General features: G+C 41.2%; 1 protein-coding gene across 1 annotated transcript in view; it reads right to left on the reverse strand.

The window, feature by feature from the left end:
- The window catches only part of efna3b (ephrin-A3b), a 72,781-nt gene that overhangs the window by 7,645 nt on the left and 39,358 nt on the right, over window positions 1-25,778 (reverse strand). The window contains exons 3-5 of the mRNA XM_042490685.1: window positions 6,335-6,627; window positions 2,898-2,963; window positions 1,780-1,857 (exon numbers count right to left, since the gene is read on the reverse strand). Of these exons, the coding sequence (XP_042346619.1) occupies window positions 1,780-1,857; window positions 2,898-2,963; window positions 6,335-6,627 (437 nt within the window). The remainder of the gene's footprint in view (window positions 1-1,779; window positions 1,858-2,897; window positions 2,964-6,334; window positions 6,628-25,778) is intronic.

A 25,778-nucleotide genomic window follows, 5' to 3' on the forward strand; every position in this document is an offset into this window, starting at 1 on the left:
TTCAACTACTTGATATGTGCTTGCAAAAGGTTTGCTTTGCCCTGGATTTTGTCTGTCAGACTAGACACACGCTGTCCTGCCTATCTGATTGGTGGAGCTACTCTTGGCTGAATGCAGCCTGACAATGCGGCCCAAGCATTTGGAGAAAAAAAGTTCTGATTTATAGCTGGCAATGTGAAGACACAATATTTTCCTAAAAAGAAGCGCCAAGTGATCATTATTCAAGGATAGGGCGGTGAAGGACAGGTATAGGTGTTGGTGAAGATGCAAATATTTAGTCTTTTTTACGTCTGTATCCAAGAATCTAAACATAATGTTCAAGTTTGAATAAAACAAAAAAAAAATTCAAATTAATTTTTTAACCTACCATTATTGCCACAAACGAGGGAAAACCAGGCATAGTATTTTTTTTATTCTTTCTTTTTTCAACAATAATTCTGAGTATTGCCTGAACAGACGAGACCTACACAGGCATCTGTGTCACAGACCATCTTTGTTGTTCAAGACTTATTAAACTAGAATGAGATAGATGAGGTCAAACTGACCTTGGTTTTGACTTAGGATTACTAAAATCTTATTTCTTTATTGCTGAATCCAAGTGGACGTTTGAGCCAAATTTGAAGAAATTCCCTATAAGCATTCCTGAGATATCACTGAGAATTGGACTTTTGTACAGACAGACAGATGGACAACCTGAACACAGAATGCCTCCAGGACACAGCTATTGCCGGTGAGAGCGCATAAAAACACAAATGAGCCCCAGAAGTTGTGAGTCACATGTTCCTTCATTACAATAAACACAGGAGGTGTTGTTTATTTTAAGTCCCGCATACATCATGTAGCCGTATGAAGTCACTGCAGAGACCCAAATGTGTCTTTATCCATTGCTAGTCCTGTCACAATAACTATTTTTGATATATTGTCTCGGAAATAATTGTAAACATTATGATCATTTTTAGAATAATGCATGTACCTTCTCTCAAAGAGCAATGAACTTTTAATTTGTCCAGAAATTACAGTATTACAGCAAAATATTTTTTTCTGTTTATTCAGCTGAGGTGCTGTGACCAACTCTTATAATTGTCAGAAAACCTCTGCTGCCTATTCTGGCACCATAATGACGACAATTTTTGTGGCATTCTTATGTCAACCAACACACATGTACACACAAGTGCGATATCATACGATATATGGACATGACCTTGATCATTTTTGCTGACCTTGATAAGTCGATGACGTAATTATCATGACAGGTCTATCTGGTGCTTAAAGTAGTGGCCAACAAATGCTCCATTCATTCCCATCTAAGTAACTTTTCCTCAAACTACAGCGCCCAGCTGTTTAAAAGTGCTGAGCCTCTTTTTAAAATAAATGAAGAAATCTGTTTTAACAGATTTATGTCTTTAGCAAAATAATAATAATAATAATAATACTACTACTACTACTACTACTACTACTACTACTACTACTACTACTACTACTAATAATAATAATAATAATAATAATCATAATAATAATAATAAAGAACATATATATAACTTTTAGTGCGTTTTGTGTGTGGGATTTGTTGAAAATAAGAAAAAACAGGGTAATCATCCTTTAATGTCAATATGTCAGCTTGAATCGTGTGAATCACATGATTTCCATGATGTGAGGCTGATGAGATCGGACTGACAAACATGACTCTATGTCTGTTTTTATGAACCCAGACAGACCGAGTGATTGCCCGCCACACTTACTCACTTCATGTGAGTTTAAGTGATTGCTTTCATGACTCACCAATATCGTCAAGTTTTAGGCCTGGTCTAAGCGTGTAGTCTGGTTCTGTAGGCTCTGGCTCATCATCCACGTCAGAGGCTGGAAGAGAGAGAGAGAGAGAGAGAGAGAGAGAGAGGGGTGAGGAAATTGAGTGAGACAGAGACAGAGGGAGGGCGAGGCAGCATGGGTTAAACCACTGCCCCAACCTAGAAGATTTTAATTAGATTCAACTTGACATGTTGAGAGAAACATGCGAGAGAGCAGCAAGGCAAGGGTGTAGGGGTTAAAAAAAAAATCCCCCGGAGCAGACTGACAAGCCATAACTTCACCAGCAGCCCTGAGAGAGAGAGAGAGAGAGAGAGAGAGAGGGAGAGAGGGAAGAGGGAAGGTGAGGGGAGGCAGATCAAACTGAAGAGAGGCAGTGTGTGTGAAAGGGAAGGAGAGCGAAGGAGGGGGGGGGGGGGGGGTGAAAGGGAGGAGAGGTTAACACTACAGGGCTGTGGAAGTTAAAAGGACCGGACAGGCCAGGGATCAAAGTCTGAGTGTGTATGTGTGAGTGTGTGTGTGTGTGTGACTGAGTGGGAGAGGGTCGAGAGATTGAGGGAAGGCAAGCAAGCGAGCGAGAGAGGTTAACACTACATATACATAGCCACCCACTGACCGCACACAGCAATAAATGGATTCTGACAGGGAGCGAGGGAGGAGGGGTGAAAGAGGAGGAAAGAGGGAGAGGAGAAGGGGGGGGGGGGGGGGTGAGGGCCTTCAAAGCTTGAGCTGCTCCTCTCTGCTGCTGTGGAGGGAGAGAAAAAAGACAGAGAAAGAGATAGAGAGAGAGGAGGAAAGAAAACGAGGAGCAAGGGGGGTGCTGCAAGTGAAAATGCTGCAGGGGAAACTCAGCAGGAGTATTAATAGCTCTGCCTGTTTTAGACTGTATTTAGATTGTGTATGCAGCATCTGTATGCAGCCGGTATGTGTGTGAGTAATAAGTGTGTGTGTGTGTGTGTGTGTGCAGGAGAATTCGTGGGGAGCCCTTTGCCTGCCAGATGGGTAGAGTGGCCAGATGGGTGCAGGTACAGTCTGCAAACAGGTCCAAGCGTTGCATTACAGGTCACACACCACACACACAGCGAGAGACTCACCCGTGGAGCAGCAGACGTACACTCGTAGTCTCAGGCAGCTGCGGCCGTGATGATGGGTGGGCGTGGCTGTGGAAATACAAAATGCACCACAGGTTACTTTGTGTATTCGCATGTATTACAAAATAATTAGGAAATAAAAATGCACAAGTTTTCTGCTTCAAAGGTGAATAACATATCAAAAAGTTACGCCCCAAAGCTCTGGAACACACTGCCTACAAATATCAGAGAAGTCACCTAAATACTTTTAAAAGAAAACTAAAAACTTATCTCTTCACTTTAGCCTTTAACTAGCTCTGACTTAACAGCTTCACACTGCTGCACCTCTTTAAAATGTTGTGTTTTCCTGAATTTTAAGCATTTTTCACACTATTTTTAGCTTTATTTTTAGTAATATTATCTCAATGGGTTTTATTTTCCATTTTATGTTATGCATTCTCTGCATTCTATTTTTATTCATATTTTTATCTTACTTTCACTAGTATAATCAAGTGGGTTTTATTCATGTGAAGATGTATTTTATGTATTCTTTTCTGATCTTATCTTATTTTTACATGCTGGTTTTATTATGTCTTTATGTCTTCTGTGTCTTTTCATGTGAAGCACTTGGTGCATGTCATTTCTTTGTTGTAAAGCATGTTTGGCTGCATTTCTTGTATGAAAAGTGCTATATGAATAAAGTTATTATTATTATTATTATTGCAGGAAAACAACTGGATCAGTATCAGCTCATACTGACACTGTGAAACAGATTACATGTGAGCCAAACGAGACATTTTAAACCCACTTAAAGTACAATCTTACACATAACATAAAACACTATGTGCATCACTGTCAGTTATTTTGGGTATCCCAGGATGCACTAGAGCACACAGGCTGCCATTATACAGTCATGGTTTGAGACTTACAACTGTATTTTCTAAAAATAGTCAGTCCCGCACTGTATTCTACATATTACTGCAGAATCAAATAAGCACTCTCACTCTATATATATTCAGTTCTAGTGACTCCTACCTAAAACAGTAACTATGGTAGACTGTCAAAGTGTTTCTATTGCATGTTACCAAATTTGGTGCATCACTTTTATCTCCTGCTTTTTGCCTATGAGACCCCCTACAGGAAAAACAGTGCAAAAAAATTGTGTTCAGCGGTGTGGCCAAAAACATGCTGTCTACAGGGGTTGTTGCTCACACAGCATGGATCAGCCAAATTATTAATTATCAAATTTGATAGTGACTGAAATTTAGAGGCAGGGCAAATGTATTAATATTGCACATTTCATATCCAAACGCAATCCAAAGTGCTTTACAGATTAGTCGAGTCAAAGTTCAGTCATAAAGCATGTAGGAATAATCATTTTTATTCAATTTCAATTTGATCTATAAAGTCCATTATCATAAATCACAATTTGCCTCAGAGGGCTTTACGAAATACGAAATCCCCCTGTCCTTGGAGCTTCACAATAAGACCCCCCCCCCCCCCCCCAAAAAAAAAACTTAACAAAGGGTGAAAAAAAAATGCTAGAAACCTCAGGAAGAGCAGCTGAGGAGGGATCCCTCTTCCAGGACGGACAGACATTTCAGTAGGCGACTTCTGATGTGGAAGACTTTCAGTACATAATGCTGAATTTCCACTGTACAATACGGCACTGCTCTTATCAGCCTGGCTTGCTCTATTTTCGGTTTTCCATTAGCAAAAATTGGGGATAGTGGTATTGCTTTTGGTGCCACCATGGTTGAGGCTTAAAGCGAGCTGACCCGACACTATAAGGTGGAGTTCAAACAGTGATTTGTCAGAAAGAATTGCACTGATGTGACACGGGACTTCCTGCACAATAAATAGGCAAGCTGCTAAAGTTGCAGTTTACATCCATGTCTGTCATGTGGAGCCACAACAACAGACAATGTTGCTGCAATGGAGCAACAAACTCTAAAACCTGAATGCTCCCCCCTCCCCCGGAGCACACATGACCTATACAATCAGCACAGTTTCAGATTAGCACCACCAATTCAGTATTACACCAAATGTGTCCCCTTCTGTTCTGGCATTATGGTGTTGAATGACGTCCAGAAAAAATGTTTTGCAGAACATTATGATGTCGAAATGAAGCTGACCTTTGACCTTTTGGATTTAAAATCACTTCAATACTCAATTCAGTTTGACACTGGTGTGAATTCTTTTCATAATTAGCGTATGAATGTGTGTTTTGGGGGGTCAAAATGATCTTTGACCACCAAAATCTAATCAGTTAATTGTGGAGTCCATGTGGAAGTTTGTGCTAATTTGAGGAAATTCCCTCCAGCGTTCTTGACATATAGCATTAGGAACGTCTGGACGACCCAAAAACATAATGCCTTCAGTCAAGGCTGTCACCTGCGCAGAGACATAAAAATTACAGCGCTCAAAACTATACATACACAGCACTGCAAGACACACGATAAAGATAAAAAAAAAACACCAGGTGCATGACCTTGTTGCTCAGAGGCAACATCTGGTGGCATATGTGAAAATGTCCCACTGATCCTCATTAATTTAAGTCTAAATTTGACTTAGTTTGGCTAAGTAACGTACAGGTCCTGACATTGTAAATAATGGATTAATGTCAAACTGTCACATCTTACTGGGACACGAGTGGACAGACAGATGAGGACAGCACTACCATCAATGTCATTAGTCACGCATGTGATCCTCCTACCGTGACGTGTCAAAATGTCTGCTATAAAAAACAAAACATACGTCCAATTTGTTAAAACTTTTCAAGTTCAAATGGCTTCATTTGAGATAATGTAAGATATTGCACCAATATATGTTTTATATTGATATTATGTCTTCGTTTAATGATTAAAAGACATTTTTGAGGTTTTGTAGACATCAGCTTACAGAAAAAAACAAAAAACAAGGAGGCACGGAGCTGCTTTCTGATTATAGTGTTGCAGAAAAAATTCCTACAGACGTTTCCCATCAACTAATGTAGGTTAAATGAGTGCTGCGCTCATTATATAGCCATTTAATGCATGAGACATTCATCCTTGGCCTGACATATTTGTTTTTAAATAGTTTCATGACAAGCCAAGAGTTCATTATTTATACAGTGTCATATTTGTGCAAGGTGTTGTGAGTTAATTTGATTAGCAATCAACAAAATGGATGAGCCTGCTTGACTGCAGGGTGATTTGATTAGATGGGAAACAGCAATTTGTTATCCTGAAATTACCTGAGGATGGATTTGGACTAATCTGAACTGAGTTAATCATCAAGATCCACATAACATTAAAAGAATAACACGTTAAATCTTACAGGGAGTGTTTGCCACATTACTGTTTTGGTCTTAATGACCTCCTGCAAGAACAGAAAGCTTTTACTATGATTTGTGTTGTCATTTATATTTCAACGACACACACAAGCACTTAGTGATGTGATGTCCGTTTGAATCCACTCACAGATGTAGTAGTACTCCTGTCCGACGTGGAACTCGTAGCCCAGCGAGAAGGCGCTGTAGCGCTGGAACTTCTCTGAGAACTTGATGGGCGCGTGGGGGGCGTGGGGCCGGTTACACTCCCACCTCTTGAAGCCCAGCTGGGGGTCGCAGTTCCTGTAACCGCGGTAACTGACCATGTAGAGGACGTACTGCTCTCCGGTGCCCACCATACGCTGGCTGTCGTTGTAATGAGGGCAGTAGATGTCCAGGTAGTCGTTGACGTTCACCTGCATTGTGTAGCCCTCCCTACGCAGACTGGACACAGAGAGAAAGAGCAAACAGTGAGAATGAGTAAGGCACCTATAATTACACATAAACTTATAAGGCTTTACACTGAAGGACAACAGAGGAAAATATAAAAACATAAGTAGCTTAAATATGTAGGAACACAACATAAGTGTGACCAATGGAGTACACACACAAACACACACCAATTAACCATAAGCCTGAGAAAATAAGAGCGTTTTAAATTGCTATTAAATGTGGACAAAGTTGAGCTGGACCTTAAGCTCGCAGGCAGCTTGTTGACCTCATTTACTGAGAGAACCCTCACCAGAACTGGATTTATTCCCGGGTACAGCTTAATAAAACCCAACAAAGCCTGCTGACCAGAGAGGGCTATAATCGAATATAATCATAAAATTAAAATACACAAATAACATTATTTAAATTTTCACCTTTAAAATTGATTTAAGCTGTTTTATTCTTTAAATAAACAATGCATTTATCATGAATCTGTCATCTTTCACAGGCAAACTAATTAGAGTAAACACACCATAATTGGTTTTATGATTTTTTTTTTTTGATTGTTTGCAAGCCACTGGAAAAACAAAACATTTGCAGAATTTCAAGGGAGGAAATGTTTTTGCCTGCCAGTCAGTCTTTTATTTTTTGTTACATCTAAACTACCTCTGGAAATAATTAAAAAAAAAAAAAACTTAATTAATCTTGTGCTTCATGAATGAATAAAAATATATTCTCTTTATCCTTTTGAAACTAACAAATTGGGCTGATTTCCTCAAAAACATGGGAAGAGGGCAAAGATCAACTTTACAAGAAATTACCCAAAAATTAGATCAAACTGATGAAAAGTTACACATACAAGAAAATTATCTGAAAAAATGGCACCAAAAAGATCATTTAAAGAATAAATAACTTGAAAAAGTGCTAAAATAAAGCAATGTAAATAATAATAAATATATTTATGCAATATAACTTCAAAGATAAACTTTTAATAATTAAGAATACAAATAACAAATAGATTATTTGAAAAGACATATTTTAATTTCTTGGAAATTTGTGGAAACCTTTTTTTTTTTACTATGTCTTTGACAAAAATCAAGCTCAGGTTTCAAATTGTTAAAATGTCTATAACTAGAAACTAATGTCGATCTTGGTTTCAATGGGTTAAATAATGCAATTCATGCAATGAATGCAGCTCACGGTGCTCAGTAAACACACAAAATAAATAGATTATTAAAATGTACCACATAGGATGCTTTTGGGCATGACATGCCAAAAAAATCATCCTGTGATTATTTTGAGAGATACTGCAATACAAGTCACGATTTTAGTGGGAATGGTAATTTCTGAATTTCATTTTCACGGGCAAAATAATAACGATGATGTGATTTTTGGTGGTGTCTGTACTGTAGCACAAGCATGTTTTCTTACATCTGTAGTATGATTTGTAAGCTGAGGCATCTTTGTGGCACCACAGTGATATAATTACCTTCATCAAAAACTTACAGCTCATGCGATCTGGATATTTCACTTGGCAACGTTGTAAATTTGATGATATTTTAATCAATTGTGCAGCTCTATTACTTTTATGTGCAAAATGTTTCATAATGTATTAAAGGGCTCGTCATTTCAAAAGTTAAATTGGCACTAATATTCAAATATGCACAGAAACGCACATGCACCACAGCTCTTATTCTCAATTATGCGTTTTTATATGCACACAGTTTTCGGGCCTCTGCACAGAATTTCCTGTCTCTGCAAAGACAACATACCTCTTCACATCGTTGTCTGGTAAGTGTGTGTTGTTTCGTACACACGCATTTTAGCCTGAATGTTCAGCCAGGGTCAAACAAATCTTTGTTAGAGAGTTATTGAGTTATTAATAACACAAAGCAGGTGTGTGTGTGTAAGTGTGTGTGTATTTGTAGCTGCAGGGCTGCTGCATGCAGAGAATGCGGAGCTGGCTCTTCAGTATGGACTGAAGGCCCCAGGGCCACAGCTCCTTCTCCTGGTGTCAGCGTAGCGTTGTCCCCTAACCCCAGTGCTCGTACATCAACCTGAGCGCAACGTTGCGCTCACGTCAGCCGTCAACGTCCCGGCTACGTTTCTCCCCCACCCCAAAGCTCATATATCAGCGTCAACCCCAAAAAAGACTCGGCTTGACAGGAAGATAAGGTCTGAATCTGTGTCTGGGAGTGTGTGTGTGTGTGTGTGTAGCTTGTGTGACAAAGTGAAATAGATTCTTTCCTGACATCCAAAAGCCCTCTTTTTCTCCCCATCACAGACACGGGCCCATATCTGTGTGACAGAGACAGGTTGCAGTTGTAAATCATACACACGCCAATGAGCATGTGTGAGCGCACACACACACACACACACACACACACACACACACTCACACACTCACTCAGATGTTATAGTGGTGACATCATAAAATCACAAGGGGGCAGCAGTGTGTCATCCTCAGCCTGACGCTGCCTCTCTCTTTGCCAGTTCTAGGTCATGTCTCAAGGGGGATTATTATTCAATTATTAAATGAAGATCGAAACACTGTTCCCAATGTCTCCCTCTCTCCATCACTCCTTACCGCTCTCTTCAAATCCTTCCTGAATTTGTCTTTCTCCCCCTGCTCTCCATTCCTCTCATCCCTTTCTCTCAGACTAACATGAGCAGAAGATTAATTGTTCAACATCCATCCTTTGCTCTCCTCCTCCACTCCTCTCCTCTCATCACTTTTTCTCATTACATCATTTACTAGCCTACAGAGGGTATTAGTGGTAGAAAAAAAAGCCTAAAATGCTTCAAGGGAACTATATTTATAGTGAATGCAAAAAAAAAGAGAGAGAGGGAGAACGAACATGAGTGAGGGATGAGTTTGGTTGCACCAGGGAGGCGTGAATGCAAATTGAGTAAAAGAAGAGAGAGAGGCAGAACAGAGCAGACAGAAAACAACAAAAAAAAGGCGGTTGGAGAGTTTTACGCCACCAAAGAAAAGCAAGTTCTCAGAGATGAAGGGATAAATGGTGGAAAAGAAAGAGAGAAAAATGAGGGGGAGGGCAACTCAGAGCATCTTGAGTAATCTGAAAGTAAATCACTTCTCTGAGATAAAAGCTGGCTTTAGGATTCCCACTCTGTGTGTGTGCGTGCGCGCGTGTACGCACACACGCTTTGGTTTGTGTGTGCCAAAAAACATTTCTATGTACGATAACGCAGCAACTCACCTGCCAGCCTTCAATATTTGATGTAGTGGCATCTTAAGGGGTGTGTCTCTGACATACACATATAAAATACACAAAAAGGGACGATTTTCCACAAGTGTGTCTTAACAGCAAATCTAATATCATGTTAAATGAGCATGAAAATGCTTGAATGTTACAATAATCTGTTTGAGAACACTTAATGCTTTAGTTTCAGGCTGTGGATAATCAGAAAATAGACAATTAAAGCGTGAATTTGTGTTTATGAGTGAGCATGTTTCGAAGGATTAACAGTATTGAAAGCTGTTTTTTATACCTCTGTTGTCTCATTTGTATACAGTGCTATCTTGTATGTACATTGAGGATATTAAAAACCCTGTAAAACATAATGCAAGTCCAGGACTTGACTTTCTGAACTTTTCTGACACACTGGATCAGCACGGCTGCTGATACTGACCTTTCAGTAAATCAAGTATCGGCTGGCTGTGATCAATCCAGATTAAATACAGTTGAGGAATGAGGAGTTTAAAATGTTGGCGTTTGAATGCTTTCACTTTAATTATGTGTTTTTAAATTAACATTTCACCCCTAATTAAAAAGTACAATCTTACCTGTAGAGCTTTTTACAAATGAGACTGTTTTGGTGTGAGTTGCCGAGTGTTGGAGTTTACAGCTGTAGAGACGTCTGCCTTCACTCAACGATAATGGAACTAGATAGCACTCGCCTTGTAGTGCTCAAAATGCCAAAAAAAAAAACCAAACAAATGAAAAACTCAACAGCAATGTCTCTTTCCGGAAAACATGACCCAGGTACTTAAGATAATCCACAGACCTTGTTGTGAGCAGTTTCATGTAGGAACCGTTTCTTCTCTACCAAACTACACCTGCCAACTGTATCACCATGCAGAAGGAAGTGTACATCTACGCATGGACTAGAGACCTCTGACAGCCCGAGATGTAAAACATTAATGGCATCCTCCTCGGCTGAGCTGTAACTTTATCTACAAGCAGATGCACGCTTCCTTTTGTTTGGTGATACGGTTGGTGGGTGCGGTGTGGCATGAAGAAAATAGTTCCTACATGAAATTGCTCACAACAAGGTCTGTGGATTATCTTGAGTAAACAGGTCATGATTCCTGGAGAGACATTTCTGTTGAGTTTTTCAAATGTAATTTTATTTAATTATTTTTTTGACGCTTTGAGCACCAAAAACCGAGTGCCATCTAGTTCCAATATGGTAGAGAGAAGGCAGACATCTTTACAGCCAAAAATCCAACACTCACACCAACTCAAAACAACTTACACTGATAAAAAAGTACTACGAGTAAGAAGAGTAAACTGTCCCTTTAAACATTCATATTAGATAGATTAATAATTCTGTTCAGCTACACAAAGTGTGATATACAGACTTTGAACTGACAAATAAAGCCTGGTATTGGTCGATAACCGTAATCCATGTGTTAATGTGGCGGTGTGTTTTTGGGGTCACATGGTTTACATACGTTTTGTTTTCAATCACAATGTTACATGCTCTGATGTGTACAAAGGGGTTTTAATTTTTTGATTCCATTTATAAAATAGGCTTTTTCACAATGATGAAAAAAAAAGTCTGAATCTTTTCAGACAGCAAAATGAAAGCTTCTAAGAGCTAAACACGCTGTTACTTATTAAAGTTGGCTATAAACTGTCTGCTGGGAATGTGCCCTTTGCTTTGTTCAAATTCACCAGCAACGATCATAGTCTTCCTTCAGTCTGCTTCAAGACAAAAGGCAATAAATATTTAAATTTTAAAACCTGGTTTCTCTAAGATTCATGAGAGGAAAATCCACTCAGACTCAGAAAATCATGATTCTCATTTTATCCCGAAATGTGCAGCCCTATTTCAGAGGATTTTTTTTTTAGTCCCCTTTATTATACTGGAGTTTATTGGATATTAATGCTCACTGAAAATTCCAAATCAAGAGAGATGGAGATACACAGCGATACAGAAAGTAAGAGGTGGAGTGTCTTATGAAATGTCATGATGTGTTGCTTTCCTCGGCTCTCTCCCGACGCCTCCCTTTCATTTTGTGTTGGATCTCTACTAATTTCCTCCCTGGTACGTGTCAACTGCTTAGTTGAAGCTGATAGTGGGGAGAGCCGAGAGATGCGGTGGGACGTTTTATCGACAACATAACTCTGATGAGCTGAGGCTTCAGCGAGCAAAAGAACACTTATATCTACAGATCCACTACAGGGATGGAGCGATGGAAGAACGGGGAGCACGATGGGAGGGTTTATAGGATGAGACGAGGGGTAGTTGGGGTTAAAAGCTGCAGAGTCTGGCCACCAGGGAGCGGAGGGTGATAGCGGGAGGGAGCGAGAGAGAGCAACAGCTAAGAGCAAGATCAAAGTGGGCCTGGATCAATGTCACTACTGTAAAATCACATCAGAGAGCGCGAGAGAGAGGGAGAGAGAGAGTATGTTGCCTATATAAATCAGTCGTGGGCAACATAATGCCACAGAGTTACCCCCTGCCTGCCTATTATCTGGCTGGCCTGTTGGAGCACCGTACATCAATAAAACACTTTGACAGTAAGAGCAATCATTCCTTTTTGTAACAACAGCTTGGAGGACCAGCTTATGCTGCTGTTCTCTGTTGTTAAGATGGCAGACTTTGTTGAGAAACAGGGGCGCTGAGGCCGACTGAAGAGCTCAAAAAATTTAAGCCAGTAAGTGTTCTTTTCTCCTTTAACCATGACAGAATCACAGCACGGTATTATGCATACATACTGTGCTTTTGCAAACAATAGCACATTGTTCAATATACCACATCCATGTTTTCCCTGTAGATTATCCACTCTGCTCTTTGCACGTGGTGGTAGTTGACCTCTGATTCCGTGGAAACAATATTTTGAGTGAAGTGTCTGAACCAATCAAATACCAAGGCTGGTGTGAAAACTCAGAAGTGCTTTTGTTAAATACTCTTGTCAGGTGGGAAAGGTTAATCACTTATGCACATTTTGCACATGGTGTCTTGTTAAACCCTAGTGTGATGACAGGTGAGCAAAAATGGGACGTAAGAAAAAAAAACTCATGAGTTGCCGCAGAACGCAGAGGAAAATGCATTAACGAAACACAATGCAACAATCAGCCGTGAAAGGAAGTTTGAAATTTTGGTAAACTATATAAACTGTTATGTATCATATTATGTGGATTCACATATTTACAATAATATGGTTGTTTTACAAAGGAAAACAGCACAGCTATAAATACCATGAATGATGGCTGAACTCCGGATCCTGGTATTGAGCATAATGACTCACAGGTGATCTGATCACAAGTGGACAGCGCTAAATACAAGTGTTAAGACCACTAAGACATAGTGAGTCGATCACTCATATCACCTGCCGAGGTAGTCTGGCAGGCTTTTGTCCACATATCTTTTATTGGGCTGAGCCTTCAAAGTCAGAGGCTGGACTCATTAGTTGGTGACTCTGAGTTGATTGGGGTCGGGCAGTTGTTTTTTCTGTGCAGTCTACTTCTGGGGATGTTTTGGTCCCCAGATTTTGCTGCGAGGTAAGTGCTCTTGACATTCACGCTACTCTTTGCAGCTACAGCATGCAGGCATTGGCACAAAGGGAGAGAAGAGGGGAATTTATAGCTCACAAAAAGTAAACAGGATATAGTCTCTGACTTTTGTTGATATCTGGTGTCGGCAAAAAAAGTTGTTGCGCATTTGCAATCCGTCATTAGCACCGTCAGCTTGATTACTATATACTACATGAATGCCATGGAGCCCCATTCAAACTTTAAAACTCTGTAAGGAAAACAAAACGCATCATCTATCATTCGTATTGAACAACCTAATCAGACTTGACTGGCATAATTCTGAGTCAGACACAGCCCCTAATCTTTTATAGTGTAAATACTGTTGCATCCTGATGCGTCTCTGTCAGGGACTAAGTCATCTATGCAGGACATGGCAGTAATTTTCAGGACAATGCGCTAATTCTGTATTACTTGCCCAAATAACAATGAGTTGGATGAAGTGTTGTATGACCATTCATCGTTTTGCCCTATGGAAGAAGACCTATCTGCTGACAGGGATATTTGGTAACTACCAAGCAGCTAGTGAGAGTGTAGATGTAATTACTGGTCAGGAACTTGTAGAACAAGTGACGTGGGCAGTAACAAAATTTGAACACAGGTGTTCAGCTGGAGAACCATACGGACACAGGCGTAAATGACAATGTATGTCGGCTGTCCACTAGTGTTTGAATCACCAAAACGCAAGTAAATACCAAGTATAAACAAGCTCTCTGTCATGGACGAAACAGAGCATTCATTAATGTAATTAGTAAAACCTATGCTTTTTCCTACTGAGACGAGTTTAAAAAAATAATGAAAAAGATCTATTTATTGATTTTTCATTATGAAGAAACAACTTTTTAGAGCAATTCTAAGTTCCAATTCCTCAAAACAATTACAAAAGACAGAGCAACATCTTCACTGCAGGCAGCTCTCCTAGTTAGGTTTCCTTTGGTGTTTTGTGTTTAGGAGGTTTTTACCAGGAGCCGAATCATCCACAGAATTCTCTTCCTCTCCCAAACAAACACATCAGGTGATTAAAACTAAAAAGCATTGAATAAAGCAGTTTCACGATAAAAATCGATGTTTCTACAATGTTGTTTGGCACAGCAGGAGCTGGAGCCGAACGTTTGTTTCTCTAATAACTTAAGATCCAGACATTCGATGACTGTAGTCCTTCGTGCAGTTAAAAGATATAATTGAAATCGATCAAGATCTACAAAACGTATTAAATAAAATAAGGCTTAAAACTGGCTGCCAAGTCAATTTATGACAGCTTCAGGCAGACAACCACAACCCTGACTGATATGCATCACCGCTAACAGGTGATGGTGACCAAATGACTCGAACCATGTGTGATAAAAATGACAGATTTCTCTGGATTTGAACATTGTTGGAAATGAGTGGTATAATGTCAGTACACAAATTAATATATAACACTGGTCTCTTCTTTCCGAAAAGTTGCATATTTAATATTTTAAAAAATACAAAAAAAGAAATGCTCGAGCTTCTAAATTACTTTCTCACAAAAGGTGACGCTAGCTGCCAACAGTCACTTAGCACAGGGTACGCTAACATGTTAGCATGGCACATCTGAGGACTTGACCTACAGGGCACACATGGACACAAGTTTGATTCTCCCCAACTACTAAGAGCTCAACGATGAACCACGGGTGGCTGATTGGGGTTGCGAGGGTGCAACTGCCAAAAAGGAAATGCATGCCAAGGTAAATCAAGGTTAAAGTAAATCAAAGGAGACACTGCTGATGGGTACAAGGTTGGGCTGGATTAAAACTCGTCCGGCAGTGTTACAAATGATTGCCAATCAGGACTTAAAAGCCATTCTGCCTCCCGAGGCCAGAATTCTTAATCCCATCTCGGTTTCGGTACAGAGATGCTAACATTGTTGCGGGAGGACTCCAATCAGCCGGCAGAGCGGTAGGTATAATTGAACGGCTCCCCCGCTGAATGGAGACTCCCAGAGATCTGTAGCATCAATGAGGCCCTCATCAAACACAGGCAGGAGTCCTTCCTACTGTATCCTCTTCCCACTCCCTCTGCTCTCCCTCTCTCTTTTGTCTCCTCACCTCCATTTGTTCTCACTTTTCTGTCTTAGTTTGACTTTTGCCTGAGAGGAAAGCATGCAGACAAGAGTGTTTCCAAAACAAACGCGTGTGTGTGTGTGTGTGTGTGTGTGTGTGTGTGTGTGTGTGTACATGCCCCTCAGTGATGCCATCTAATTCAATATCGGTTGACATTAAAGATATCGACATGTGTGACTGCTGGGGAATAAGATCTGCCTCTTTTTCGTCTTTCCTCTCCATCGTATCACCCTGAACCACTGGAGGAACATGCATGTGTGTTTATGTCTATGCCCGCAGGTGTGTATGTGTGTGTTTGGGCGTCTGAGGGTGTGTGTCTGATAGGGTGTAGTGGTTGAGTAGGTTCTAAATTCTCCCCATTGAAATCAATACCTGTCTAGAGTGTGTCCAACAGACTGGAATATGCTGCCTTCTCTCAAGGCCGCTCCACGCACACACTCACATACACAGTCCTGCCCTGCAGAGCGATGGTTCATCATTGGTAATTGATCAAAGTATTACAGCTAACAGGGTTTCTTGCCAAGCGGCCTCACACGTAGCGCTGACATGATCCCATAACACGGGCAGCATTCTCCGAGCCGCACTCTCTCTATTTCCACCCTTTTCTTACATCTTCTACCTCGTTTGCTCCGTTTTTCTGCTCTTGTCTCGCTTCTCTCGAGCTCTTAAGCACTCTTTCTCTTACCTCCCCTCCTCTCCTTCCTCCATCCATCATCCCTCTGCCCCCCCCCCCCCCCCCCCCCCCCCTGTGGATATTGACTGTGTGGTGTGAGAGAGAGTGCTCCGGCAGCACGAAACCCTAATGGCAGGCGTTATTAGCCCTTTGAACTGAGCTGTCTCGCTTTCACACACAGCCACGTTCAACAGACACACTCCTAACCCATTATATGTAGCATGTTCTCAAACACATGCATGTTTTTTTTTTTTTGCAATCAATCACGCGCGCTTCATTTTGTGGGTTTTGTCCGAACAGGCATGACACAGATGGATGGATGCGGGGAAATTAAAATGAACAACTGCATGAAACAACAGATGGCAGAAACGAGAGCAGAATACGGAGACAAAGGGGGAAAAAATAGGAGATCAGAGACGTGGGCAGATGAAAGGATGAACGACAAGGACAGGGAAGAGGGAAGACAGTGCACTTTGATAAAAAAAATGTTGTTAAACCTGCGAGTGAGTCTGGGACTTGTGGTCTTTACCTTAATTTGCGTGTTTATTGATTTTGTTTTCAACTTTAATTTATCGTCCATTTCACAACCGTCCCCTCCCAGCCTATTTTACGCTCCAAAGGGTTTCTCCACTTTAAGGCTTCTTCCACCGCTCAAGTGTCATTCACCAAGTGGTTGCCAATACCAACCAATCTCTCCCTCTTATTCTATCACTTTGCTCCAATCAATCCTATCTCTCTGTTTCCCCACATCTCCCGCTGTCTCTGTTCCCAAAACCCTTACATGAGCCATAGTGATCCCATCAGACGGCAGGCCAGCAGAGGCAAAAAGGCACACAGAGAAGAGAAAGAGAGTGTATGTTTCCTAAGCTCTCCCATGATTGATAGTGATCCTGTCTGATGGCTGTGTATAGACTCAGCACTCAGTGAGACATTACCCTCTGACCCAGCTATTGATTCTCTGCCCCAAACACACAACACTTGTCCTGACCCCGCCCGTGCAAAAACCACACAAAAACACACACACACACTGTGCGTACAGTCCTGCAGATTGATAGTTTGGGCCGTGTCCTGTGAAACCTGATCAATCTGCTGCATAACAATCATTCTCCCCGCCCTGCCTCAGCCCACTTCCTGGCCGAGTCACACGGCACCCCGTGTCCCGCTGACTGATGTGTTTGGGTCGGGGTCTGGAGGCTTGAATATCAGGGCTGCGGGGAAAAGAGCTCCAGCGCTGGGATAAACCGTTCTCGACAACAACAACAACATTACTCAGATCCCTCTCCTGAGCCACATTTAATAAGGGATGCGGGGCAAGGAACAGTGCTCGCCAGACAGAGGGACATCGTAGAATGAGAAGTAGCGCCATCCATCAAGCGGACCTGGGTCAGATAGGATTTGCAAATAATTCCTTATCTGCTTGCACTTGTTTTAACCTACTTGATCTGCGAAGTGGGTGGAGTCCATATAAAAGATATCAGCGACTAAGGCAAACTATTTAAAACTCACTTTGCTTTTTTGTCTGTGCCGGAGCCAACTGTGCATGTGTGGCCAACTTGGCTGATGTAAGAGAAAAAAACCCCTCTATCAAGCACTTCAAACGGACTAAAACAAAAGCTCAGAATGATTTGCAACCGTTGTTTGACCCATGTCCGATATCACAGACAAGTTAAAAACGCAGAGGATATTTTCGCCTTTGTGAGTCTGAGGGGGTGAAGCCAGAAAGAAAAGCGAGACAGAGAGGAGTGCCAACTGAGCTCCAGCCTAATGGGCTTCCAAGACAAAACCACAGCTGGCTTTCAACATTAGTCTCCATGGCGACAGAAGAAGCCCTAGCTATGGGACTATTGTAGAAAAAAAAACAGGGGGCTACAGGGGTTCATTGCTTTGTGCGAAAACCCATCTATCCCCTCTTTATCCACCATCTCCCCTCTGTCTCTCTAATGGCTAATTAAGTACCACTTATTACTATTCCACATTATCACAAATCATCGGCTATTACTGTGGCAAATTCACAGTTTTCAGGAGGAAGGTTTTTTGTGTTGCATCTCAGTTTGGCTGCAAAAGGAACAAAGAATTAAGGTTAAAAGCAGAGAGGGGGGAGCGGGGGTGTGTTACTAAGGGCTACAGGCAACATTTGGGTTGGTCATGTACTGTGTGACCAGTTAGCTGTGCAGGGTGATTTCATGTGGATACTAGAAGGGACATCCAAAGGTGAAATAAGGACTGACGTGACTGTGTTATTATAGTTTAGACCCAGTTTTATGACTTTTCGTCACCTCAGAGTGAGCCGTTTATGTCTACAAAGGCTGTGGGTGATCATTTACAGTGATCACAATATTGCACTGCCATGTCTGTACAGTAGCCCATGATGGACAGATCAAACAGGGGTCCCAGATAGGGCCGTTTGTTTTTTTGCTTCTTGGCAACTGTAGCTCGCAGCCCCTCAGCAGCAAGTTTGCTGGAAAAACAGGTTTTTTTTAAAACATGAAAATACTTTATTCAGTGTTTTGTACTGATTTTAATCACCAGGTTTGTTTTGGAGAGGGAAATCTCCTCGGATAACTCAGCTTCCAACCATCTGAACATCTGGATCTTCAGTTATCACAGGAAAAAAGTGAGCGCAGGTGCTGCGCTAGTGGCCGGTCTCTGACGTGCCAAACAGCATCAGAGAAAAACTGATTTGTAACGTGAAACTGCTTCATTCAGGGCTTTTACTAGTTTTAATCACCAGATCTGTTTGTTTTGGAAAGGAGGAGATCTCTCAACTTCGTCTGGATCAGAAATAAGGTGAGCACAGATTAAGTTATCAGAGAAAATTAGTGAGCACACATTAGCAGGTGCTGGGCCAGCGGCGAGTCTGTGATGTGCCGAATAAGGTGGGAGAATCACTGATTTATTATTATGTGAAACTGCTTTTAGGTTCAGCTGGGTGAAATCTGCAATCCTTAGTGATATATGCCACCTAATCTCCCTAAATCTTACACACTGTTCCTCTCTCCAACCATTTAATTTGTTCAAAAAGAGATGAAACACACTGGAACAAGAGCAGAAACAGAGCTCGCACATGAGTTTTAGGGGCAAATGGAAGCTCTGTTGCTCTCAGGGTACAACAGATGGATAACACACACACACACACACACACACACACACACACACACACACACAAAAAGGCAGCCAGATAAATAGCAGACTTGGTAGGACAAGCAAGCATCAGCATGAAGCCTTTAAGTGTTTAAATGCGTCTGGGTATTCTTGTCAGATAGAAGATGACATTGAGCTTGCGAGCATTATGGATGTTCTATTAATGCACTGTGACGTGGGGAATTAATTAAATGCATTCACATATACTCGGTCACAAAGGCCTGAAATTAAAGCATGCAGATTGAGACACAATGCTAATCTAAGCGATAAGTGCTCAATTACCCATTTAGGAAAATAATTTCTGCTGCGTGGAATCAATGGAGTCAAACAATGAAAGAATAAAAAAAAAGCCTGCACTCCAAAAAAAACAGTGTTCAGCCTCACTTCATCTCGAGAGTTTTCTATTTTTATTCTTTATCAAAGCAGAACATAAAAGACAAGCACAGAAGAGATGTTTCAGTGCTGAGACCTTCCACAGCGCACGGGCCAAAGTGATAACAGAAACAAAAAGATTTTGTTGGGTGATGAATGAGCCAAAAAATCTATCAATGCCAGATTTTTAACTCTGCACACAATAGGCTTACAAGTGACTAGTGGTGATGCACTCACAGTGAAAACAGAAACTTTTGGTTTGTGCGGTGTGTTTCTGAAGTGTGTGTGGAGGGGATGCTTACTGTTTTACAGATGCCACTGCATAAAGCTTTGCCTTGCTATTAGACTTCCAGATTAGATTTCCAGTTTTACTCCTCTGGCTCAGTTTTAGAGCTCGATTTTATGCAGAATTTGTCACTACAACTTGTATTGCATAAGTAATAAGCAATGAGTAATATGACAGTATGATTAACACGATATTATGCTTGTTAAACAGACTAATGGAGCAACTAGTGTCTGACAGGCCATGAGCCGAGCACTGGCAACATGAAAGAGATCAAATTTCAGTAGAGATGGTGTGATTAGCACATGCTGTGTTTGTTTACTAGAAAGTCACGCGTTTTTTTGGGGTGACGAGAGGCAACACAGCAGAGTTTGCCCCTTAAGAAATCTAAAAATGCATCAATATGACAACATCTTGGATTTGAAGCTGACAAAAGAGCAATGCAAGAAGAGCAAGCTGAACTTTTGTCGGTCACCCTGTTTCGATTTATTTCTCGTTTTGAAAGCGTCGCACTAGACAAATGATGAATTGTCTACATGACACCTTGTTCTTTAACTACAAAAGAAGGCGGCAGCTGGCTGGAGATCCCCAGGGAGCTGAAAGTTTTTGGGAAATGAGCATCGCTAATAACCTACGGGCTATATTGTATGTCATTTCTTGTAAATATCACGATATAGAACGTGTCTTTTCTGTTTAGAAGGTAACATTACGGGGCGCCCAGTAGCTCAGTGGTTAGAGCGGGCGCCCCACGTACAACAGCAATGTCCTTGCCGCAGCAGCTGCGGGTTTCCCTCCAGCTCGTGGCCCTTTGCTGCATGTCGTCATTTCTCTCGTTCCCTTTCATGCTTCCTTTCTGTCCTATCAAATAAAGGCAAAAAGCCAAAAAAACCCCAAAACATAACGCTCCAAGCATAGCATAGAAGATAGCAAGTAGGTTACTACCCCATGTTTTAAAGGGTTACATCTCCAGTCTGATCTCAAGTGCACAGTGTTTTTTTTAAGTGGTTTGTTTACGACGTAATAGAAGTGTGTATTTAGGGTGTCACTTTGGACAGAGAGTTCAGACATTACACAATGCAAACAATGCAATGCAATGCAATAGTTGCTGTTAGTCATGTCACCTGGTAAAATTTGGCATACCGGTCCTATACAATGTTTAGCTTAAAATCAGACCAGTTTGAAAATGTTTATACCGGCAAACCTTCAATTATTCCTCTTAACAAGGCCTGATACCACAGTGTCCGTCCTGCTGTGTGATATCTTCCTCACACTCCAGTAAATTACCTGTCAGGAAACTCTGTAAGGCCTGTGAAAGTCGATACAAACAATAAAACATGAAATTGGAGCAGGACGCTGATGAAAATGGAATAATTTGCAAAGCTTGAGGACAGGCGAGTAGCTGGAGTCTCACACGGCAATTAAAATGTAAGTAAACGGAGGTGCAGTTTAAAGAACCCTGTTAGCGTACGATTACGTGCATTAAGCTTTAAATCCTGTTGATTCTACAAGCTTGTGTGTGTGTGTGTTTGTGGGTGTCAGTATTTCATGATGTGGCTGACTCTCTCCACTGAACATGAGCAGACCCTGTCAGACTCGACAGTCTATCAGTGGAACATCCTCTCCCGTTTCCCCCCTCCCCTCTCTCTCTCTCTTTCTCCCCCACTATCACTCGCTCTGCCCTACTCTCCTCCTCTGTCTCTCCATCCTTATCAGTGTCCTTCCATCCGTCTCTCGTTCAATTTTTCATTTCAGGTTCAATCTTTTTGACGTCCTCTCACTCCTCCTCCGACGACACCTCTCCCTCCTTTTCTGTCTCATTTTACTGGCCTGTCAATCTGTCGTCCCCGTTGTCCCCGCCCTCTCTCTCCCCCTCTCTCCCCCTCTCTCTCTCATGAAGTCAATATGCCTCTCCATGTGGTGGCGACCTGTCAATCATCTTCAAACAGTCAGCAAAATGTGCATTCATGTGCTTGTGTGCTTGTGTGCTGGGCTTTTCCAAGTGCATCTGAGAACACATAAATAAAAACACCATCCTCGTGCTGCATTCAATCATTATTCAAAGGGAAAGGACACGTCCCTATAAGATGCTCAGAGATAATATATCTCATTTCATTATGTTTACAAGCACAAGCCACTCACAAAAACGTAAACTTGACGTCCGCATCCTAAGCACCTCCTTGACTTTGTGCATGTGAAATGAGTCCGTGGGAGGCGACATCTCTAAGAAAGTGTATCATGGACTTGACAAAGCAATACCACCATGCCCAAAAAAAAAGATTTTCTTTTCCATCCTTGTTTGTGTGTGGGTGTACTGCATGTGTCTGCGCTCACGCTGCAGCTTCACTGTGACTTACTGCTTTAATTTAGGTGGTAATCCACAGTGGGCTTCTTTATTTTTTTTTATTATTTCGGCAACATCTTCTGCGCTAACTGATCATTGCTTACCTTAGGTGCTTTTGCCCTGAACTTCCCTCAAAAAAATAAATAAACAAACATTATCTGAAATATTGCAGCATAATGTGAAATGCCTTTTTTTCAATGCACTTTGCTTTGATGAGGTTTGACTTTCTGTAGGTTTCGCGCTTTTATTTCAACTATTGAGCTCTTCATCTGTTTATTCCAAAACAAACTGCTGCTGCTGCTGGAAGCATAAAAGACATCGCTTTTCTGTGCGCCTCGGGGTATTTCTCAAGAAAGAACAGGAAATGAAAAAGGTATCAGCTCAATCACTATTGTGTTTTGTAAAGAGGAATGGCAAGTTGGTGTTTATTCATATAAAGATTATTACTTTAACTGTCCTTTGCACTAGTGACATGCACTGGTGACAACAGCAGTGAATCATGCAGCAGGCGGCCACATGGGTCTATTTAAGATCTGACATCCCATGTCGACATTAAGGTTTATGGATTTTTTTTAGGCGTCTTTTCCGGAAAGTGTTATGAAATGCGTTGTATTTATTTGGGAGTTTATTCAAAGGGGACAAAGCGGTGGGATGTGTATATGAGCTCTCATAAAGTCAGCCCACGTCCCAGTGCAACATCCTGGCCATATAAGCAATGCCTGCTCTGCTCTGCTCTGCTTTTGCTGCTGGAATATGAAATATGCATGGACAATAAAGAGCATATGGACCATCCATCTCAATATCCGCTACACCAGACCATCAAAAAAGATCATTAAACCCAACACACACAGGCGGGCTTGCACACACACGTACACACAAAATGGCACATAAACATGCACTCCCACGTCGTGCATAATGGTTTATCAGTTTCTGTGCCAACTTTCTGCTGACGGAGCACGGGCAATAACGGGCAAAGGCGCACTCAGACGGGCACACGCGCAAATGCACATTTAGGTAGGAGATTTTAACATTTGTGTACATTTGCTGCACATTTCTAGTCTTAATCTAAAGACATTACAAACAGCTGTCACGTAATAACAGCAGAAAAAAAGTCGACACAAAGAGAAACATGAACATATGTTTTGTTCCTCTTTCAATCTCACTCTCACACACACACACACACACACACACACACAGGCACGTGCTGCACCTCTAAGCCATCACTCTATCTACATTTTCTTTACCATGCCTCTGTCAGGCTCTGTCACTATCGGGCTCTCTGGCCCTCCCCGGCAGGGAATTAAAATTTAATATGGGACTCAAGAGGAGAGAGAGAGACAGAAATAGAGAGTCAAAGTCACAATGACAGTAAATCAGAAAAAGCTCTACTCATGGCCAGTTCGTTTTGCAGAGAGCGACAACAAATGCACAGATTCAGAGAAAAGTCGAGAAAACTGAAGAGAGCAGCAGAACAAAGGAGGAAGGGACGCTCAAAAAGTGAAGGTGAGAGATGAAGAAGAGGAGGGTGGAGATGAGGAAGAATGAGTCGAGAGTAAATTCTCATTCACTCACATTTTACAGAAATGACAACTTAAAACACAGACTTCCACTGGGCAAGGCATCTGTCCTCTTTTATCTCTTTCTCTCCATCCTTCACCCTTTCGCCGTCTCCCCTCCTTCCTCTCACATCTCTCTAATCTCTTTCTAACTACAGTATGTGTCAGCAAAGAGTCTGACACTAAGTCAGCGTCATATTCTATCATCCATGCAGACAGAGACGGGAGCACACGCAAACAGGACAGCTACAAGACGGGCTTCATCTTTATCTAATCTCTTTCCTCCTTCAGCCCTTCCTTTCCTCATCCCTCCATCACGCTTCCACCAAAAAACTTGTCAGTGCAGATGCGGCCGACATCAGTCTGCTAATGGGCGCTGCTCTCTTCACACTGTGGCCGAAAAAGACCATTCATGTTGGTGAAAAGCTCTCATTTTATTCGAGGAATGAGGGTTGGTAAGAATGTGCGGTATGTTGGTGTGTACTTTTCCCAACTGCTACCTTGTTTTCACCTTCACAGTCGAGGGCAGAAGTTGGAGGAATTCAATCTTTGTTGCCAAACTCTACCTGCAGGAGTAATAATTTACTTCTTTTTGTGGAGAGGTGCAAAGTTGGAGGAACTGCAGGTTGGGGAAGTATTTTTCTCCACTGCCAATTCCAGTTTGAAGAGTCCTGGATAATAATTGTGTATGTTTATGTCATTACAGCCAACAGCAGAGAAATCATGTTTCTTTTTTTTCCATCAATTTGGTAAGACCACCGGGTGAAATTCTGATTTCAAAGGTGCGAGTTACAGGCATAAATCCTCATAGCCCTTTAGCTTTTCATATATCTCTACCCACAGTAGAACAAAGCACGTTTAAAAAAAATAAATTAAAAAAAATAGATAAAATTAAAATTAGATACGTGCCCTTCATGAAATGGATGATTATAACAAAAATATTAAATGTGGAAAAAAAAAGCAATCAAATTGAATTTACCGACTCAACCATAGGTGAAAAGTTGTAGAATAAAACCACCACGAACATTGTGTATTTTTTCACCTATTGCTTGAATTTAGTTCAAAATAGTGTCCTGATATCTGCCCTACATCTTAATGCCATATGAATATCAAAATATGTATATATTATAAAACTAGTCCAAGAGACTAATTACAAAGTTGCCATAAACAGATATTTGACACCTTTTTAAAATAAAGTTACTTTAACTTAAGGTAGGATGGCATGCTGGCACAGGTCAGACTGTCACACTGATTAAGAAACTGCAGAAAAACTATGAAGGTTGTGCAGTAATAGAAAATGTGTGAAGTTTTGTTTTTCATTTATCTCTTTTATATTTTTGGAGAAAAAACGAAATTTGAACTCCATTATGGAGTTCACAATTTCAAAATGTATCTCATCTTCCTCTTACAGTGCTTAAACTAGAGCTCCACTATAGCAGATAATGTTACCACTTTAAAGATTTCATACAGATTTTTGACTTATTTTTACTTCCATTCTCTCCATTCACTCGTTATGCAATTTCCAACAACTTAGAAGACACAAACCTCATTCCAACTTCCAAACTGTTAAACATTTTCAGACCGTAAAATGTGAATTATGAATTACAATGTTTCCCTCTCAAAAAGTGATGCCTCCCCCGGATAAATTATGCTCCTGTGTATGACTCTCCAACCAATAACAAGTCAGCTGAAGGCATGTAGTCAGATCATAGACAGAACCACACCTCAGTAGTCAAATTCATCCAAAACTGATCAAGAATCTAAAAGTAAGCTGCTCAGTGTAAAGGTTTGTTAGACACCAAGGAAAGCAAATTCTTGTCTCCTGTAATGGACGTTTTGTGTTAATTTGCCCCAAACAACCGAAGAGCCAATTGTAAAATTTACATTGTGTGGCCTCCGCAGGAGCAACGCTGCCCGCTAAATTTTCA

Source organism: Plectropomus leopardus, chromosome 7 (assembly GCF_008729295.1).
Source record: "Plectropomus leopardus isolate mb chromosome 7, YSFRI_Pleo_2.0, whole genome shotgun sequence".
NCBI classification, from domain to species: domain Eukaryota; kingdom Metazoa; phylum Chordata; class Actinopteri; order Perciformes; family Serranidae; genus Plectropomus; species Plectropomus leopardus.